Source organism: Takifugu flavidus, chromosome 21 (assembly GCF_003711565.1).
Source record: "Takifugu flavidus isolate HTHZ2018 chromosome 21, ASM371156v2, whole genome shotgun sequence".
NCBI classification, from domain to species: Eukaryota; Metazoa; Chordata; class Actinopteri; order Tetraodontiformes; family Tetraodontidae; genus Takifugu; species Takifugu flavidus.
In genome coordinates, this window is record NC_079540.1 from 8,011,296 (window position 1) to 8,031,421 (window position 20,126).

Genomic DNA, 20,126 nt, shown 5'->3' on the forward strand with positions numbered 1-20,126 from the left:
TCCGATGGCGTCACCTCTGGAGGAGAGGACCGTGACACTTGTTCCCCTTAGACTGGAACAATATATTTTCATTTTGGAAACAGAGGGAATAAGTTGAAAGGCTGATTTTTAAGGTCAGGTTGCCCCCTCGAAGCTTTGCCTCCTTTCTCACAGTCTGAGGTCGACGGTCGTGGTTTGGAGCGAGCTGGTTTGAGTTGGTTCGGGTCAGAAACCCTCGGCCACGCTGCCCATTCCTGATATGAGCTCCAGGCGGATGAAGTTTGGTCGGTTCTGTGACGTTTGGACCAGCCCAAGAGGAGCCGCTTAGATGCTTCTCTGCTCGTTTTCCTCATTATCAGTAAAAGTTGTGGCAGGTTTAGCTAACAAATGCGCGAGTTGACCCGTTGGATGAGCAGTTCTCTGACAGGAAGGGCACCAGTAATGGTGGATCCAGGCGGCACCATCAACCGGAACTGCATCCCAGTGCATTCGGAGCCAAACTCGGCTCGCGTTCGACCGGCGACTTCAGGAGCAAACCCCAAATGTTTGGACGTGCGGCATCAGGTATTAATAATCCAGATCACTCGCTGCTTCTGCGTCTGGAAAAGTCCCCGGACGTTGAGCGAATCGCTATGAAGCCGAATTAGCCCCTGAGGAGACCTAGCGTTGTATCGCTGGGCCGTATCTTCTCTGGGCCGCGTTAGCGTCAACTCTCATTTGTCTCTGTAGGAGAGACGGCTGCAGCGCTCCGACATCCAGCTGATTGTTATTTGTCTCCTCTTCCACCGCTGAGCTTATCAGTGCAATAAAAGCATTAGCCGTGGATTATTTATGGCCGTGCGTCTCACGGGCGGACGGATGGAGCAGAAAGAGACGCATAAATGTTTCAGCAGCAACCGCCTCTGGAAGACGGATATCAAGGCTCCGTTATTGGATTTAATGGCGGAGCAAAGCGAGTCAGCCGGCGGTGAGGGATTCGGCCTCTTCGGGGCGTCACCTGTTACGCGAGAGCGGCGCCCTCGCCTCATTTTGGCTGCAGCGTGGACGTTTGTGCAGCGAAGATTAATAATTAATCCACTCCTTCAGTCCCCTGGAAAACGCCGCTGCAGCAGAGCAGACAGCGGCGTTCCGAAGCCGAGCTGCCAGCACAAACAAATCACATCCGTGTCCTTTTTTATTGTTTCACCCGGCGCTGCCCGCCAAATTCCTCCCGCAGGCCTCCATCACGGAGATCCAAGATAATGGTTCTGACTCAGCAGAATATTATTCAGCAGGTTCCACAGAAACAAAGTTTTCCGCTGCGGGCGATATTGAAGGATCCACGCCGCCGCTCCGTGTTGTTGGATCCCAGCGGAGTCGTTTTAACTGTTTTCTCGGGGACCCTTGATCAAATCCAAGGCCTCCCTCCCCCATCTTCATCCAGCCCAAACGATGGGATTAGGAATTGGTAATTCCCACCAGGTCTTTGCCCACGCTGTGCGCTTAATACTCAGTGGAAGGATTATGCCGACCCCTGCATGTGGTGTTGTGGCTGCATACCTCCAGTCAGACTAAACCCAATCTGTTCCAGATTTGGGCTGGAGAAGGTGCAGCGAGCAGAGGAGGGTGGGTGGACGGTGGTCTGCTGCTGCGTTCCTGCTCCGCAGAACATTCCACTTCCTCTATATCACCAGGGATTGTTGCTAAACCTCCCTTTAGAGGCCGTATTTCCATCTCTGTGCATTAGGGCGTTAAATGAAAAAGATTCTTGGCGTATTTTAAGGCCGCGTGCTATATGTTTTAAGTTACTTTTCTCTTTTTTTTTTTGCCTGGAGAATTTTATTTTCCCTTTGTGGGCCAGTCAAAACTCCAATCCTCATTCTGTTTCCTTGAATATGGGTCCAATTAAAGGCACATGTGGAGTTTCATACTGAAGCTCATAAAAGGTAAACTCCAGCGATTAAAATTTACATAAGGAATGGTAAGCAGCTCCACGTGTGAGGCGTTAATATCTAGCCAAGGCAGATGGCCGTCTCTCGTGATGCTTCTCACTAAAGACGTGATCGTCTGCCAAAATTCCACAGATAGGATGTGTAATAATCCAGAAGTGTTTTTGTTTTGATTTCTTGTCAAAAAGCTCAAAACCCTGAATACTTGGATGTGTTTGTTAGCCTGCAAGGCCTGTGTTTCATTTGTCAATACATGTCATGCTTTGGGGGGGAGAAAAATGATGTCATCGTCAGCCCACCGCTGGATAAGTTACAGTAAGCAGCCGTATGAGAACCTTTTATTGCACGTCTGTAAACAATGGGAAAGGATTGGCTGACCTCTAGGCATTCATATAAACTGCTCTGTAAATGCAAGAGAGCGTTTGGCAGCAAATTCTATTCTGTGAAGTTTAATGATTTTTTTTTCCCCCTTTCCTCAATTTATATTGTTTATCCGGACAAACCAGTAGGTGTAGTTTAATGCCCCCTTAGCGAACATTAAAAGTGGGAGAGTGCACGGAACGATGGAGTTAAAGCAAGATTGGAATACAGATTTAAGATTTGATGTTAAACAGTTTTAAAGTTTGATTGATTGATTGATTGATCAGTAACTTTATAATTACCTGTTGAACGGTTGAAACCGCCTCTCTTCTGTCGCGTGCTGCCACCTGCTGGTCAATATCGAGTATTACCTCACTCGTTGAGATCAAATAAAGGCTTTACTAGACATGAAAGAATTCTTTTATTCATTTTATTTTTCTTTCTGCCAGCAGTTGTAGTTCACGTGAATTGAATCTTACTTCTCTTTCTCCATTAATATCATTTTGAAAAGAAGCTCTATAACTTACAATCAAAATTTAGAAAGAACCTTTGATCCGTCAGTGTATGAAGTCACACAGACATGAGGAGAGAAATACACACAATGACACAAGGACAAACACCTCGCACACCGACACACACACACTCACACACACAGAGCAGTGAAGACCAGTGATTAGCTATGCAGGAAAGGGATAATTGGCGCTCCTAATTACAACATTGCCTCATTATTCTTCTCTGTTATTTACCACGTCTACAACCCAGAATAAATAACGACCCCGGGTGAAAGTGTTGGCAAATACATCCGTGTGGTAACACAAAGTTGAAGTTTCTTGATAAAACCGAGGTCAACTTTAAGGTGCCATAAGTTTCTTTTCTCTAAACGAAATATTTGATGGTTAAAGAGACGGAATGACCAAAGTTGTGATGCAGCGTCTACATTAGCTTCAGAAAGGGATGCAGCTAGCTAGCGTTGCAGGCTGTGCGAGCATTAGTATTTCATCAGTGTTGGACATTCCAGACACTACTGAGCCGTCATTTTTGCAAAACCGCAGATAGCAAAAATGTATAAAATAAGCAAAAAAAAGGGTAATTGAATTGCATATATTTTAACTATAGAAACATTTTCAAGTAAATATAAAACAAAATCGCTGAGAAGTCTACTTTTTTTTTTTTTTTTTGCTCTAGCGGCGTAAATATTTCACAATTACATTCCAAAGTACCAGAAAGCCTCGGAGGGAATCAACCGTCAGTTGTTATTCACATTAGCGACGCGGGTTTGGATGGTGACCCGCCGGACGGGAGTCTGATCTGCGTTGCGATTGGCCACCAGCTCCTGCAGCTGCAAAGCTCCTCCCCCAATGAAGCAGAAGGCCGGGCACACGGGACCAGAACAGTCCACGTGGCCTTCCCAAAGAGGCCGCAGGGAGTGGGCGTCGTAGAAGGTGACCCGACCTTTCTCAAAGTCGAGACACACGCCGAGCCGGGGAGGCAGAGGGTAGGTGAGGCCTGTGGGCGAGGAGGGGCCGTTGTCCCGGGTGCCGTTCCCATGGTGGCTGTAGCTGTGTTGGGGCAGGTAGATCTTCCCCATCCCCATGGTGAGGAAACAGAACGGAGGAGCCGAGTCCAGGTTGTCCTCCGCGCCGCTGTCGTGGCCGCTGTCTGGGTCGTAGCTGAGGGCGCGCACAACGAAGAGAAACGTCCCGTTACAACCAACCCTCGCGATTACGGAAATGTTGCCGGTTCGTGTGCGTCTCACCGAGGACTGGCCATGTCTTGTGGAAGATGAAACCACTCCTGAAGTTTGGATTCAAGGCCGACTCCAACCTGTTTGGAATAAAACAAGTGTTGGAGCAAAGCGCCCTCGTCTTTTATTAAACGCTGTTCATCAAACGTGCACAAAGTCGTCACCTTGACCAGATAAGAGCCGGGCTCCACCGAGCACGCCCAGTAGTGACGCCCCTGTGTTATCGCTACATCCCCCACCAGGAGGTCCGAGGTCAGGTGACAGGAAGTGAGGGCGTGGTCAGCAGCCTGCAAGAGAGAGAGACCCGGGATGCTGCGAGCGCCCCGCTGCTCCTTACTGACCACCAGCCGGTCGGCATGGAGACCCCAGCGAGAATCCAGGTAGAAGTTGAGCACTGGGTACAGAGGGAGCGGGAGAGGGGGTGTGAGGGAGCGAGACTAGAAAGACACAGGTTTAGAGCAGCGCAGGCCGACCAGGAGGGGGGGACGGAGAGCGCACATGCACCTCCTCCAGCTCTACAGGCTGGCGACTCGGGGAGAAATACGGGAGGTTGCACAAGGCTGTCGCTGCGGGGGCTGTTGGTTTATTCTGCATTAACAGGGAACATTTGCAGCAGCGGGGTTGGAGGGGGGGGGGGGGGTCACCTACAGCGACACGAGGAGTTCACCAATCACGCAGCTTCACCATTGAGGCAAAAAGCACCGGATCGGGAGCCGATCCACGTTGTTAAGCCTCGCGTCTTAACAAATGCAAACCCCCGTCGCCGTGGCGGCGGACAGAGGCACGAGAGCGCGCACGGATGTGGGTGGGGCGCGGGATGCTCGGGATGACAGACACACGACACGGGCGGCGTGCGGGACCCGCCCTGCGGAGGCGTGGAGGCACGTCTTACGTTCTGTAGGAGGCATGGAGATTGGCAACGTGGACGCGGCGGCCATGACAAAGCTGTGAAATGGAAATAACACGTGAGAAAAGGGCGGAGAAGACGCTCCAGAGGGCGCGAAATGGGAGGAGTGGGAAGAACAGGAAGCAGAAAAGTGCACGGTTAATTGTGACCAGTGTTGAGTAGCAAACGTGTGAGATGAGACGACGGCGAGGAGCTGCCGTTTCCTGTTTCTACGCTAACTGGGTTGAAGTCAGACAGGAAGTAGCTCTTTTCTGACATACATGACTGGGGTTTGCGTACCTGGTGCGGGGGGGGTGTGCAGGTACACCTCCTCGCTGTACTCGCCGTAGCCCGCCTTGTTGCAGCCCCGGACCCGCAGCACGTACACGCTGTCCATCTCCAGCCTGTCGATCACGGCGCTGCTCCCGCTCACGTCATCCAAGCGCTGCCAGCCCCAGCGGGCGGTGGCCAACCCTCCCCTCATCCCGCCCCGGGCAGCCCCCCCAGGCACCACCCCTCGCCGGCGGTACTCCACGGAGAAGCTCCAGGCCGGGGCGGAGTCGGGGGGCAGTCGCCAGGACAGGAAGAGCTGGTCGTAGGCCAGGGAGCGTTGAGTATCGATGACCGGCGCCAGCGGAGCTGTGAGCACAGAATATCAGTGTCACTATGCCAACACCCCCCCCCCCACACACACACACACACACACACACACACACACACCTTGAATGAAATTCAGCTCCGTCAGGAGTTTGAGCTCTTTGGAGACGTCCAGCTGGAAATGTCTGAAAGACGGGTCGGCATCCAGGGAGAAATTCTGGAGATTCTCGATGGCTTTGTTCAACCTGGAGCGTCGAAAGGAGGAGAAACGAAGGTTGAAAAGGGGCTAAAAAGCAGCAAAGCTCGTCCTGCGTCTGTCCGGAGGTGTCGGACAGACGTGCGACCTTCGCCCCAATGAAAGCTAAACCGGTCCCAGCCTGGCCCGACTGGGCCCCCCCTCCAGGTGTGTCCGGTGGAGCTAATGCACAACATGAGCAGCGTCACCAGGAGCGTCTACGCTGTTCCCAGAATCTACCCGCGTTCCCTGCGGAGTTCCCTGGAAACTCCCGGTGACACAACTGTACGATCCTGAACCGAAGCAGACCGGTCGGAACCGGCGCGAGCGATCGAAAACGGAGGCGGGAGAGACGGGAACCTGCTGTGAATCTGGCGAGCGGCCTGCACGAAGCAGGGCTGGTCCGTCTCCTTCAGCAGCTCCTGCGTGAACGCCACCAGGCCGGCGTGCTCCATCAGGCCCCGCCTCTCGGCCACCTGGGCCGCCAGCGCCTCGCCGCGCTTCTGCCGCGTGGCCTCCAGCGCCTGGGTGAGCGACGCGTGGCGCTCGGCCAGAGCGGCGGTCAGGTCCCTGATGCTCTGGGCCAGCTGCTCCCGGGCCGACACGCTGTTCACCTGTGGGCAGCGACACGGTTGAGGATCCGGATCCGCCCGTCCTCCTGTACCCGCGTCACGTTATTCACCTCTGTCTGAGTGATGGAACTCTCCAGCTGGGTAATCTGGGCCAGAACCGTGTCCTGGTTGGACAGAACGTAGGTCACCTCCTTGGTAATCTTCTCCTGTCAAGTAAAACACGCAGGCACACGCACGTGCACGGTTTTTATTTTCATTTTATAATGGAAAACGTGTGACAGCGTTTGTTGCGCGTGCTTGGGTTCCGAGCTGTTGGGTTCTGAGTGCGACCCGTACCTTCAGGGCCTGGTACGCGTGCGCCACCGGCAGGATTTTGTGTCCCGAGTGGACGCGTCTCAGTTTGCAGAGAGGACACAGCAGCCGCTGACAGGACCTGCAGTAGAACTGCAGCTTCTCCTGGTCGTGTTCTGGACACGTCAGAACCTGGGAGCCAGATGAAAACAGAGAATATAAGAACCGCACAGTTTGGATCAAAGTGTTGTCTTAACGATGGACAGTTGTGGTGGACACGGGTGGCCTCTGCTGGTCCTGTCAGGATCCGTCAGCCCGGGTCCATTCAGTCACGTTCTGTCTGTGGTGTCCTCCCTCGTGTGTCCATCTCCTCCTCCCTAACTATCTCCTAATTGCCTCAGCGCCTTCCGCCTACATCTAATTATCTCCTCCTCGCACAAACTGTCTTCCTCGTCCTCGCCCCGTCCTCACGCTTGCTGTCCAGCCTCGTGTTCTGCGAGTCGGTTCATTAATTTGGTTCGTTAGCGTCTCCTGTGAGGTGACCTGAACGGACATCGCCGGACCTTTCCCCACATTTCCGGTCTGATCCTGTCAAACATTTCTCCCTCTAGTTCCCACAGACTCAGACCAAGACCGGAACCGTCTGAACAGTCTCACAGTGAACTTGAAAACACCCCTGGAAGGTTTGAGCTCGTCTTATCCGTGTCTTACTTTGGGTCGAAAGTTGAGTGTAGGCTGGATGTGTTCGTGCTGCGCCCGCGGCGTCCCCCACGGATGATATAACTTGAAACACTCGTTGCAGAAATTGGCCCTGCAGTCAGCACAGCCTTTGGTGGCCTCCAGAGTTTGAGGAGGTTTGCAGAACTGGCACATCACAGCGACGCTGCCCAGACTCACTGTGTGTCTGTACCTGTTGGAGACGGAGAATTAGGAACAATAGCATTGTTGGGTTATTGTTCAGCTCTATCAAATTCATATCAGCCCTGAATTTGATCAATTTTAAACCCATCTTTTAAATAATTCAAAGTAACAACGTCACAGTATTGAAAATGACCCGTCCCAAATGGCTGCTTTTACGATAATACACCACTAGATGTCACTGTTCAGTCATACATATATAAAACAATTAGAATTTCTTGTTTTCCATCATTTATGCGTTTGAATTTATACTTGGATGCAATGTGCTTATAATACCTTTGCTTAGTCAGGTGACAAATCAGGACAAGGGCAATCTGCATTTTTTTGTATATGACTAAACAAAAAGGTTAATTTCAGGTGTAAAGGACACACTGGTGTTGTTCCATATTTTCCTGGTTCTGCTGTGTGGAGAGAGTGTGTTGCAGTTTATGTTTTGATGCTCATGTACGCTGCCAAAATACACCAGCTGGCCAGTAAAAAGTCACCACCTGGATTTAACTGAGCAAATAGGGAAGCGCATCCTATTGGATATTTACTGCAGGGGCCATTAGCCTTCAGCTGGCAGCAACTTATTTAAGCCGGGAACTTATTTAACTTATTTTTATCAAACATCCTGTGGTCGTGGAAAAGATGTTGGTGTGAGATGTGGTGTGGTGGTGAGAAGGTTGAACTCATCGTCCTACAGAGGGAGCTAAGGAGACAGCAGAAACTACTAAAACTGGGTCAAAAACTGAAACCCTGTGGGGGGGCAGCTATGGTCTGGGGTTGGTGCAGGTCCAGGTTCAGGAACATTTTGGGCCTGAAGAATGAGGTCAGCCGACGATGGTTTCTTCCTCGATGGGATGTGCTCCCATCATTGGTGATAAATTAATGGATGGAACTCAATCTTCCACCACTGCAGAAGCTTCTGGAATCAACGTTATAGCGACGGTGACCAAACATTACAGCATGTGACCTGTTTTAGTGGCGGGACCTTTATTTCTTGACCAGCTGTATCTTACTGAGCAGACATGGGACCTGTGGAAGGTCACCGAGAACCTTTGAGGATACCTTTCCACTATACGCTCCAACGTGAGGTTGCGCAGGCAGTCGGCGAGGCCCTTCTCTCCCAGCTCCACGTCTCGACCGCACGGGACGCACGGGAACATCATCACCAGCGGCGGGCCCTCCTTACGCCGTCGCCCCGGATACGTCCCATGTCCTGGAGAGCGGGGCATGGACGGTGACGGTGGATGGGGACCTCCAATCGAGAAAAATCACAAACACTTCAACACTGCGCTCTGGTTGACCTGGAGGTCATTAGTAACCCCAAAAACGTATCATTGTCAAACAAAAACGACGTATTCCAGACCTGCTCGTAACACGCGGTCGATAGGCCGCTGCTCAGCTTTGGGCGCGGGCCTGCGGGCCTGGCGGGGGGAGCGCATGCTGGGCGTGGAGGCCGGGGAGTTGGGCTCCGCAGGAAGCTCTGGAAGCGGATAGCCACTGGCCACCAAGACCTCGGAGGCACACATGAGGCAGACGCTGTGCTGGCACGGCAGCACTATGGGCTGTTTGGTGATGTCCTTGCAGACCGGACAGTGCAGCTCCAGCTCCAGGCTCTTCATGTTCGACTGGCAGGAGCAAAGAAGCGGCAGGTGGGTCTGTTATTTTTAATGCAATCTGCATCGTTTTAGCCTGAAACTGAAGCCTGAATCCAGAACAGGGAAACGCGGGTTCGTTTGGTGACGTCATCTCTTGACGCGCCTCTGGCCTCTCCTGTTTACTGCAGGGTCCTGTTCTCGGCCCCCTCTTCTTCATGGCCTCCCCTCCCAGCATTAATGAACAGACATGACCTGCGGTCCATTGCTACGGCCTGAGCAGTTCATGGCTGTCACAGAACCGTCACAGAACATTCTATGGCAGCGTCCTCACACGCTTCTCACCTGCTGTACAGATTCACGCTTTATTCACCCCCACCTTAAATACCTCAAAGCTGGATTTACCCAGTTTGCCCTCTGCTGCCCCGTCTTGTTGAAAATGCTGCTTAACCTGGGATTACACACCGCTACTCCCTATTTACCCTCATTACGCTCCAGAATAGCTGGTAACATTTTAACTTTCTTTATAAAGTCATTTAAGAGCTCGCTCTGCTCTCTTTGCCTCAGACTCTAATGCGATTACGCCTTTGCTTCCACTGCCAATGCTAATGCTAATGACTTAGCATTTTTCCAAACCTCAGATTTAAATGAGCACATCCTGACATGTTTTATCTGATGTTTTGGTCTCTCTCACGTGCGCGCGTTTACCTCCAGCGCGGGTTATTTCCTTCATGAACACGCTGTGGGCATCGCTGAATTTAGACCATGCTTGTGAAATGAGAATAACGGCCAGAAGTTCATTACTGATCCACATTCCAGCCCAACCTATTGTAATACAGTTGCAGATTCCTGCTTTTTTGGGGGGGGGGGGGGGGGATTTGTGGCATTAATAGTTGTGCACACAGTGGGGTGCACTGGAGACTGGGACACAACATCATTTGCATAATACATCGCACTCACTGCTTAAACCACAGTCTAATGGTTAGCACTGGGGGGGGGGGTATTGCTCCCCATAGCTGTCATGGTCATTCTCAAGGGCGCAGGTCTCGTGCACGGGCTGTTGCATAAATGTAGCACTGACTGTCTTACCTCATGCATGCGGACAGAAATGGAGTCAGAGCGGCCTTTTGTCAGTGTTACAGAAGCCTTTGCCCCCCCCCCCCCCCCCCCCCCTCCATGGTGCATGGTGGCAGCAGCGCACGAGCACTGCGAGTTAACCAGGACAGGACGAAGTGGCGGACGAGGCTGCAGCAGCAGGACACGCGCTAAAACCAGCGGTTAAAATCCACAACACGGACGCAGAATCGATCCTGATCAGGTGGCATCATAGCTGCCCCCCCGCAGGGTTTCACCGGGAATTCCTGCAGTTCGGGTTCTGCTGCAGCGGATCCACCTGAGCTCGTCCCGTTTGCGTCACGTGCTGCGAACAGCAGGTTGACATATCTGAATTATTTAGCATTTAACCCCCACATATTCCACTTCCTGTTTATGTCACCCTCCAATGTCAAGCCTGGCCTGCCGCTCTCCTCCAGCTATCTCCCCAAAAATCTGTCTCCTTTTGCTCCTTTTGTTATCTAAATCCATCTAACGGCTTCACCTCCCGCGCGAGCCGAGCACGAGCCGGGACGGCTGCGTAGATCCTTACCTTCACCTGGAATCTAGGCGGCATGGCAGAAGACGGACTACGTGTATATTTCAGGCATCAAGGCAGCATCATCCTTGGCCGGGGGGAGGGGTTTGTGGCGCTGCGCCGCGGGTCTCGAGCCCACCACCGACAGCGCCGCTGAGACGGTGCGGCCGCTGCGTCCAGACGTGATTAACGCAAGTCAAACGTGCAGATTTGGGGTCACGATTGTGCCACATTCCTCATTTCCACCGCGTTATTAAACAGCGATGCCCCCTCATCGCGTTGCTGCCGTCTCACAGCCCTCGCGTAGCATCACCCGCCCCTGCATCCCGTCTCCATAGAGACGACCATCATCCTAAAAAAGAAACGATTTGGGTCTCCAAGCCCGAATGTTTGGGGTTGCGTCGGTGATCGATAGGAAAGGTTGAGGCACTTAGACCTCATCAGCTCTGATGGTAAATGTGAGGAGTCGTATTGGCACCGCGCATCCTCCACCCATGACGGACCAGCGCTGTTTTATTGTGCTTTAGTTCTCAACGCTGTTATCTTCGCGCTGAGGAGACGCGCAGCCTCGTCCCACGCCGGATGGAGAGGGAACATGCACTCTTGTGGTCTCCATCCACACCGACACGGGCTGTAGCGAACTGATGTAAACAGAAATACTCACACTGATCCGGGCCAGGGCTTCCATCGTGGATGTGGCCGTTTTAAAATCCATCTCTGCCATTTTCAGACCGTTCTGCCTCATCTGGATATCCGACGCGATGTATCTCCAGCACGGTGCTCGGAACCACACATATTATAGAGAATGATTCAGAATAACCTGCTTCCAATCCACTGGGAAAAAACAACTCAATTTATGAGTGATTATTATTATTTTTGTCTCGAAAGAGATTCGATCTCGCTGGTTTAGGCGCGCAAAAGCGGAAAAAGACGAAGGAACAAAACGATTTTTTTATATATAAAATGAGCGCTGATTCGAAATTAGCTGTTTTTTTCGGTTTCTCTCCTCGCTGAGTGGTAACAGGCGCCTGTGGCATTTATTTCTGAGCCAGACATCCCGCCCCTAACCCTTCACGCCCCGCAGCGGACGCTGGATGCGGCGCACAGACGCGGCGCATGCTTGTTCCATATGATGGAAATGCACAGCCGAGTTGGGGTTAAAGGTGCCGCAACTGCAAATCTGTGGAATATGGAGACATATTGGAAGTGTTCTAATGTCTGTTAGTGCTAATGTGTAAAGAGTGAGGTCACTATTATTCCTACAAGTGAACAATACTGTATTACTGTCATTTACTTCAAAGGTGATGTTTTATATGGAACTGGTCCACCAACATCCTCCCTGTTATTCTTATGTTTGCAAATGGAGACAGTTGTTGGGGGGGGGGGGGGGGGTTGGCTCCCTCTTCTTAGCATCTGGATTAAGTTTGACTCTGGGACCCTGAAGGTTCCCCTCAGATCCTCCAGCAGGGTCACCTCACAACATAACCGCTCTTTCTTTTTTTTTTTCTTTTTTTACAGCCAGGACACCCAGTGAGGGAGCCTCTCTCACCCAGAGGCTGTGAGATGGGGGGGGGGGGGGGCTCTCCAAACCTCCAAACCTTCCTTCTCATCAGAGCAAAGCTGAGGAACACAGAAGGTTCTGGGCCAAACTGACCTTGAGCCTCTAACTCAGGTGAAGACACAAGAAGATGAGGTGTTGTTGCTTAAAATGCCACAATAGCAAGCAAATCCGCCTTTCTACACATTTCCCACTGATCTATTGTAGAAGCAGCCACCAACACATCAAAGGTCTTGCAGCAAACTGCTGATCTAATGCTAAACTTCACATCTTGTGAGGGGTGCTGAGCTCAAGAGAGTCATTCCCCTCCCCAATAAGGGCAAAAGAGAGAAGTGCCCAACTGGGCAGAATGCTCTGGATCCATACTAGTTTAGATTTTATTATATATAAGAACTTATTATGTGGGTCTTTGTGCTGTGGCCATCAGCACATGGCAGTTTAGCAAATAAGCAATTAAGAAACACTGTTAGAGCCACAGCAACTTAGGAAAAACAAGATATCAGTTTCTGCGCCATCAAAGTGTGAACAATGGCCTCAGTCTGACTTCATCACCGCGAGGGTGCAAAGGTCGGTAGTCCTGATGCAGGTGGAGGTTGTAGTTCCGCATCTTAGCCACAAGGGGACGCAGCGACCTCAGGGTAACCGCTGAAATGTTACGTGAATTACGACAGATGCGCCATATTAAAGTTGAACACAATTAAAGAATAAATGACAAACGCATTTAAAAACCTCGTGGAAGTGAGTATGTTTGATTTTAATTCAAAATGCAAAAATAGTTTTAAAATAGTGGCAAAGAACCTTAAGAAAAGTGAATCTTTGAGTTATTATCAATTCATTCCAAAATAGCCATAACCTATTCAACAATTTACCATCAATAAATGAGTAAATACAACATATTTTGTTACACGGGACGGTGTGGTACACATATTATCAGAATCAGCTTCACCCACCATGTATTTTGTATTTTGTCTCTCTTTCCAAAATAACAATATCTTCAAAAAATACAGCAACAGAAAAACAAAAGGAACGTGTATCTGCATTTGCCGAAATGATGCTTTCTATTACTGAATAACGGTAACTGTTATTGAGGAGAGAATGTGTCACACTCGCTGCTCGTCCGCAGGTTGAATCCAAAGTCAGGGCGCACCCAGCAAACTGGGCGGTGCCGCACAATAAAAGCTCCGGGGGGAGGTGGCAGCGATCTCTGAGCGTTCCTACTCCTCGGCCGATCCACGTCGCAGCCCTGCACGGTAAGAAGTAACGGTTCCTGCTGACGTTGTCAGAACTTTTAGAGCTTAGAAAGCAGAATGTTAAAAAAAAAAAAAAAACATCCAAAGAAAAACAAAAACGTTTCGTACATTTCTGTTTAATGATGCCGTGAAAATAGAAATGAGGTCCTCCGGCTGCTCCAGCAGCTGCTCCAGCAGCCGGAGGACTTTAACTTTACTTAACTTTACTTTACTTTAATTTAACACTTGGAAAAGGCTTCCAGAATAAAGTATAGCAGGCTGCACTATGTGGACGATACGACTGGATAGAATCCGAGGTTTAAAATAACTCGCCAAAACTTTTTGTGACTGTTAAGAACCTAATTAAGCAGTTTACGTCCTGCTGGACAAGGACATCGTTGTTTATAGTTTCATTCTGGAACACAGAGTTATTCTAACACGATTCCACGATTGTGTGTTTGTGGGATAAGTGGGAAAAGTTGGAGGTAAGTGTAGGTAAAGTGCACTATAGAGGGTGTGGCCGATTGTCGACGTGAGCGTGACTTTCCTTCCTCTATGTTCTCCCAGCTACTTCTTGTAAATCTCACCATTTTAAGCTATGACACATCTTCGTGTGTTCGTTCAGCCGATGGTATTGCATTGCCTCCCACATATTCCTTCTATTTCATACTTCCTGTTTGGCAGTTTTAGCAGTGTTGAAACAGGAATTCATAGTGTGAAAGGGGCACATTTGATTTACAGTCATGAAGTCATCCAAAGGTTTTCTCATATCTCTTTTAATTCCCTTAAAACCCCAACGAGTCCTCCACATGATGGGATTCACAGCCAGAGGTTGGAATTCTTCATTTGTCATCTAGCATCAGATTTAATTGGGGGTTTCCCTGATAAGGCCATCAGTTGATTACTTGCACAACAGTGACATGACCGGAATGTGCTGACACTTTATTGACATTTTCCCTGAAGCCCCGCCCCCAAGGAAGCTCAACTCAATGTCATCCACCATCGAATCCATAATATTATTCCATCTTTTAAATGTGGTTTGCAGTCAGACAACATGCCTTCGGAACTGGAGATAGCAATGGAGTCACTCATCAAAGTGTTCCACCGTTACGCCTCCAAGGAGGGTCGGAGCGGCACCCTCAGCCGGCGGGAGCTCCGGGAGCTGATGGAGAACGAGCTGACCAACTTCCTGCGGGTATGAACCGGTGCTGAGCGAGGTCAGGTGACCTGCGCCGCGGCCGCTAACGCGTCCTGTGCTTGTCTCAGTCTCAGAAGGACCCCGCTGCGGTCGATAAAATCATGAGGGACCTGGACACCAACGGCGACGGCCAGGTGGATTTTGAAGAGTTCGTGTCTCTGGTTGTCGGACTGTCCATCGCTTGTGAGCAGTGCTATCAGACGCACATGAGGAAGAGCGGGAGGATGTAAAGCGTCTCGCCCGTTGAACACACTGAAGAACTTTGTACCGGTTCATGTATGTCTAAATTTGCAATTTTCACTAAAGTTTTTCTCACCTTAATAAGTCTGCGACTCCTATTTTGCTGTGTAGGACTGAAACCTTAGTCTCAATGGCAGCTACCTAGCACAGCTGTAGCTGGGATCACTTCCTGCCTTGGCTTTTTACGCCCCTGTGTCAAAGGGCACCCTTCCCTGATAAATTCCTTGTTATCACTGCTGTGAAGAATGTTTCAGATCCGACACACCCTCAGGGAAGTCCATGAGGGAACTACAGACCCTTTACGCCACATTCATAACAACACTTCCAGCTGTGCACCGACAGTCCCGTTCTGTTGTTCCATGGAGGTTTTTGTCTTCTTCCTCTCCTTGGGGGGCACGTTTACATTAAATTTAGCAGCATTGAATCACAGTGAGGCTGCCTCCAGTGCGCTGAGGATGCAGTATGTGGAGTGTGTGAGTCACGGGGCAGCGAAGAGTTTCCACAAAATTCTTTTCTTTGTATCTCATCGTCTGCTGAAAGTTGGAGGGAAACCGAACCGCATGACCTCCTCCTCAAAGTTTCCCCTGCGTGGAATTTCTCAGGATTGGTGTAAGCAAAAGGGGGCAAAAAGCAATTATTATTTATGGATAATATGGCATTTCTGTCAGTTATGGTGTGTGTATGGTTGCGTAAGAGCCTGGCGGCCACAGTGGTTTAGCTCTCGCGCTTCAAACATGCCTGCAAGACCAAACCCGGGGAATATGAATCAGCCTGAACACACCTCCTTGGGCAGGGTTCGTTATGATTATGGTGAAAGGGAACTCAGGTTGCTAGGTTACCATCCCCATATGCCTTCTGCACTCAGTACAAGTACAGCAAAAAGCACCGTGGCCGTAAAACCCACGAGAGATTCCTACAGCGGCCACATTTTTGAGCAGAACTTTTGTATAGTTGCTGTATTTTTCTATTAAACTGGGAGAGGACTGCATTTAAAAATATCCACTATTCACAAGTATCTGGCTTTTACACTATCGTCCAAGTCCAGCTGTTGCAGATGTTAAACTCGATTACTGAGGAAAACCATTAAAACTGAAATCAGATGTTTCCATTGGAAAATGATCTAAAAAAAGTGTCTTGGTGGGAATGAAATGAGCAAACATCCACATGTGCCACACCTCTGGTAAACACACAGAAAAGGGCGTCTCCCTGTCCCAGACTGAACGGTCTTAGGACCCCCCATCCCCCCCTCCCACCTTCCTGGAATGTGGCCTCAGGTAGAGATGGGCGGAGCTTAGACCTCTCAGGTCTCGTCAGGGCCACAGTTTTATAGACACAGACTCTGCTTTTTGGACCCGATATGCTGTTCGCAGTCAAATTAAACATGAAACAAACCAGCTCAGAATCGCTCCATTTTCTCTGCAACATTCAGAAATACACCAAGATCTGATCTAAATGGACAAAGAGAGACCGAAACTTTCCAGGAAGCCGCGACATTTTCAGGCAGGCGGCCATCAGGGGATTTAATGTGAGGTGATAACATCGGTCCAGTGGTATTTTCACTCAGGAAAACATCAGCTTGCATCTAAGAGTAAACAGCACAAAAGTACACAACAGCGCAGCGTTTCAACACATTCTTACCTGCTGACTCAATCGTACACTAAATATAATCCCACATCTGTGATTTTCCATCCTTTTTTTCCTTTATTATTACATTGACTCACTAAAAAAGGTCGAAATGACGTCGACATACGCTGAATTTCCCTGATTGCAGCTGCAGTTTTCATCCTTTTACACCTGCAACAAGCTGAACAAGACGAATGAAAGCCTGGAGGAGGAGGAAGGTCTTATTGTTCATTACTTATTATCATGGAACCCTCCTCTCAGCACACATGGAGACGCCTCTGGTGATTTTCAACATTCTGCTTCCTGCAGTGAGTCAGAACCTGATTTTACTCTGAGTCACTTCATCCATCGCAAAATTACATAGAAGTGAGGAGCCACATTAGGCAGCACTCATCTCAACCAACAAAATAATTATACAGAAGGAAGGTTAATGACATATATCTGCCAGCTCGTGGGTTTCCGCCGCTCCTGCCCCCCCCCCCCCCCCCCCCCCATCCAGTTGGGCCATTTTCCAACAGATTCTTCGGCCCTTGTGCTGCCAGGGGGATTTGATGGGCCAAACTTCAGACTCATCCCACCCCGGCAACACGCTTCCTGTTCCTGTTCCCGTTCTTTCGTCTCGCTCTTTGGGTGGTTTCATGCTTTAGTTGATTTTTTTTTGGATGCTTCATTGATGAAGAGCAGGTAGAAAAGACGTTCTGCTCCTGTTGTGCATCTCTCGGCCAGTTGCTCTCCTCAGGTGACCGACTGAGAAGAGGTCCAGTTTCTGGTAATGAGGACACCCCAGACATCATCTCATTCTTGGCCTCCCTTGGTTGAAGATCCACCCCACACACACACACACACACACACACACACACACACACACACACACACACACAGACCCTCATGTCAGACCTCCTCTTCAGCCCCCTGGGGGGCAGCCAGCCCGTGAGTCTCTGCCACTTTTGCGTGATTTCCCCTTTTGTGTGTTTGTGTGTTGTTGTTTTTTTCCTCTGTGCAGCCACGAGCCTGTTTTTGTCGACCTCCTTCTGTGATCTCTTCCAGCTTTTGGGGGGTTTGGCCGGAATCCCAGCGTGACAAAGAGCACCAGGAAGTGGTGAGAGACATCATCTGAGTCAGAGAGGTGCCACGTAACACTGCTGCTGGCTGTTTAGGGCTAAATTCAGAAGCCTAAATGGAGCAGCATGGCAGCGATTTAGGCCATAACGGTTATAACTGTTACACTGTAATAACTCTTTCCATCTTCTCATTGGGTTATCAATCACTTTTCAGCGTGGATGCAGCAGCAAACGTAGCGCAGAAAGCAACTAAAACAAAAGAAACAAGGCGACACTGGAAACATGGAATGCCTGTGAAACATGTTGTGTGTTGTTGTGTGTTGTGTTTGTGGGAGGCTCCAGCTGAGCGGAGCCTGCGGAGGGAGGGATCCTGGGATCCTGGGTGTGGTGTCTTTTAGGAGGCATCCTGCTCTCATTTCTCATCACAGCTCCTCCAACACTGAGACTCTTCATCTGCTTTCATCCCCACTGGTGAGTAAAGGTTTCCACTGTTTGATGTTTTCTCTTCTTTAGATAGGAGAATCGTGCTTTTAATGAGTTTTATGGACAGAACAAGATAGTAATCAGCAGTAGGCTGTAATTGGCAAACTTTGACGGTTCTGCTTGTGTAGATGAGTTTAGATTCATTCTGGTTTTGGGAAATTCAACCCCAATATGTCATCTTTGCCTTGAATTTGTTCACTGTGATTAAATAATAGTTCTCTGCAGTTTGGGTTTGGAAGCCCTTTGTGTCAGTTTCCTCACGGTACCGTTGGGAGGAAGGAGCTCCCGGTGAGTCAGTCAACAACCGTCTCCATGGGTTCTCGGATCAGTGCAAAGAAACACACTTTAAACATACACAGAGTGGGAAAAGAACGTGGTATCTGAAATCCCAGTGGGGACAATAATCAAGTCTAAACCTGTTTACTTGCCTGTAGTTCACCCGGGTCACAGGAAGGACCGAGCTGTTGCCATGGCAACGTGTTGCTCTGCAGAGACGCTGCGTTAGAGACCAGAATGGAAATAAGAGGGGCTGGGCCCTGGTGGAAACCAGTGTGTGTTTCTGTCTCAAACAAACAATAAACAATGGGAACTTTCCTGGTTCACGCTCCAACTCTGCTGCGCAGTTAAAAATGACTTTGCAATTATTCACAATAGCTGAAAGTGAAAATATGAATGGAAGCCCTTCGGCCAGTCTTGTGATGAGTGCTTGATTTTCCATTCGTGTTGTTTGAAGCAGCTTCCAGCATGTCTGACGTCTGCACAGCCATGAGCCTCCTCATCAAATCCTTCAGCAAATATGCTGGCAGGGAGGGGGACCCCCACACCCTGAGCAAGGCAGAGCTGAAGGAGCTGCTCCACAATGAACTGGGAGAGCTGCTGAAGGTGGCCCACCGCTCCGACCGTTATCTTTAACTGCTCCACGTGAGCAAACCACAATCTGATTCTGTCCTGAAAGTTGCTGCCATCTCTGTCGTGTGCAGGACACCGCCAACAAGGGGGCCGTGGACCTCATCTTCAAAGACCTGGACACTAACAAGGACAACAGCGTGGACTTCAACGAGTACGGCAGGATGATCTTCTGCCTGACTGGGATGTGCCACGAATACTTCACTGGCAAAAAGTAGAGGATCAGAAGGTTCACCGCCCTTCATGTCATCAATATTTGCTACTTATTACAGGAACAAACACCTGAAGTCATGCACACTTAAATAAACATTTTCCTTCCAAATAAAAACCTGATTTTTGAATGCGGTACATCAGGATAAATGGATCAGTGCAACACATCAATAAAAAGATACTCGTGACTAGTTCACAAGCTCCTCATCATTTACTATAAACAGTTTATACAAAATTACATTTCCCGAGGGCCCAAGAGGTAGATATACCTCTAAATATTAAGTATTAAGAATAATAACTTCTTTTTTGTTAGTTTTTTGTCATTTCCTGTTTCAATCTGAAGTTTTTCCAGTTCTGTTAAGGGCCGTTCCCAGTTCCATACAGCTGGTTAATAAATAATTTAACGACAATAAGCATTTAAAAATAGGAAACCGCATTGTTGGGTTTTTTCCCCCAATGATTTAATTTCTTTAAAATAATTCTTGCTAGTGTTTTGATTTACTCTCGCCTGTTGCCCTCAGCAACATTGCGCAACACAACTTGTGCTGCCAGTAAGTCGTTTTAAATTATAAGAAATACAAATTCAATTTAAAAAAAAGTAACTCCGCAGTTTCTTTTGTCATGATGAGATAAAAAACAATGACACAAAACGATACATAATAACGAGCCACCCTTCAGTTTAATCATAAATACATGAAAACCTTTCTTCCAAAACTTGAACTATTCTTTTATTGATAGATGTCGTGTTATAGTTCAACATTAGTTTTAGTTTTCGTGTTTATTGAAAACTTTGACCTCTCTTAAATGTAAGTTTAAACAGATTCCAGCATCGCCGTCTCGGCCCGGCGCTCTATCGCCCCCTCGCGGTCACGTGATCAAATAACACTTGTTTAAAAGT

The 20,126-nt window shown here is 49.2% G+C and overlaps 3 protein-coding genes across 5 annotated transcripts; 2 read left to right on the top strand and 1 right to left on the bottom strand.

Annotated features, from left to right (window-relative positions):
• Positions 1-2,683: 2,683 nt before the first annotated feature.
• trim46b (tripartite motif containing 46b) lies at positions 2,684-11,828 on the bottom strand. 2 transcript variants are annotated; one of them, XM_057020193.1, is made up of 12 exons: positions 11,385-11,828; positions 8,862-9,123; positions 8,561-8,750; positions 7,304-7,502; positions 6,638-6,784; positions 6,412-6,507; positions 6,090-6,343; positions 5,618-5,739; positions 5,198-5,536; positions 4,176-4,405; positions 4,024-4,091; positions 2,684-3,937 (listed from the first exon to the last, which is right to left on the bottom strand). In XM_057020193.1, exons 1-12 carry the CDS (start codon positions 11,463-11,465, stop codon positions 3,514-3,516), a joined length of 2,412 nt encoding a protein of 803 aa, XP_056876173.1. In that variant the 5' UTR covers positions 11,466-11,828; the 3' UTR covers positions 2,684-3,513. The 2 variants fall into 2 exon arrangements, with proteins under 2 accessions (XP_056876173.1, XP_056876174.1); XM_057020194.1 differs by lacking the exon at positions 11,385-11,828 and adding an exon at positions 10,736-11,319.
• A 1,567-nt stretch (positions 11,829-13,395) lies between these two features.
• On the top strand, positions 13,396-15,029 carry s100a10a (S100 calcium binding protein A10a). The gene is made up of 3 exons (XM_057020197.1): positions 13,396-13,528; positions 14,553-14,702; positions 14,774-15,029. Exons 2-3 carry the CDS (start codon positions 14,562-14,564, stop codon positions 14,933-14,935), a joined length of 303 nt encoding a protein of 100 aa, XP_056876177.1. The 5' UTR covers positions 13,396-13,528; positions 14,553-14,561; the 3' UTR covers positions 14,936-15,029.
• A 2,803-nt stretch (positions 15,030-17,832) lies between these two features.
• On the top strand, positions 17,833-19,427 carry LOC130517960 (ictacalcin-like). Of its 2 annotated transcripts, none has more exons than XM_057020198.1 (3): positions 17,833-18,100; positions 18,849-18,994; positions 19,093-19,427. In XM_057020198.1, exons 2-3 carry the CDS (start codon positions 18,857-18,859, stop codon positions 19,234-19,236), a joined length of 282 nt encoding a protein of 93 aa, XP_056876178.1. In that variant the 5' UTR covers positions 17,833-18,100; positions 18,849-18,856; the 3' UTR covers positions 19,237-19,427. The 2 variants fall into 2 exon arrangements, with proteins under 2 accessions (XP_056876178.1, XP_056876179.1); XM_057020199.1 differs by having other exon boundaries at positions 17,856-18,100; positions 18,846-18,994.
• Positions 19,428-20,126: the final 699 nt, after the last annotated feature.

Coding starts and splice junctions, on each gene's coding strand:
- trim46b (XM_057020193.1), bottom strand. CDS start 11,465: ATGAGGCAGAACGGTCTGAAAATGGCAGAGATGGATTTTAAAACGGCC. Junction 5,740..6,089: donor GCTCGCCAGATTCACAGCAG/GTTCCCGTCTCT, acceptor TCGACGCTCCAG/GTTGAACAAAGCCATCGAGA. Junction 4,092..4,175: donor CCGGCTCTTATCTGGTCAAG/GTGACGACTTTG, acceptor TATTCCAAACAG/GTTGGAGTCGGCCTTGAATC.
- s100a10a (XM_057020197.1), top strand. CDS start 14,562: ATGCCTTCGGAACTGGAGATAGCAATGGAGTCACTCATCAAAGTGTTC. Junction 14,703..14,773: donor AGCTGACCAACTTCCTGCGG/GTATGAACCGGT, acceptor TGCTTGTCTCAG/TCTCAGAAGGACCCCGCTGC.
- LOC130517960 (XM_057020198.1), top strand. CDS start 18,857: ATGTCTGACGTCTGCACAGCCATGAGCCTCCTCATCAAATCCTTCAGC. Junction 18,995..19,092: donor AACTGGGAGAGCTGCTGAAG/GTGGCCCACCGC, acceptor TGTCGTGTGCAG/GACACCGCCAACAAGGGGGC.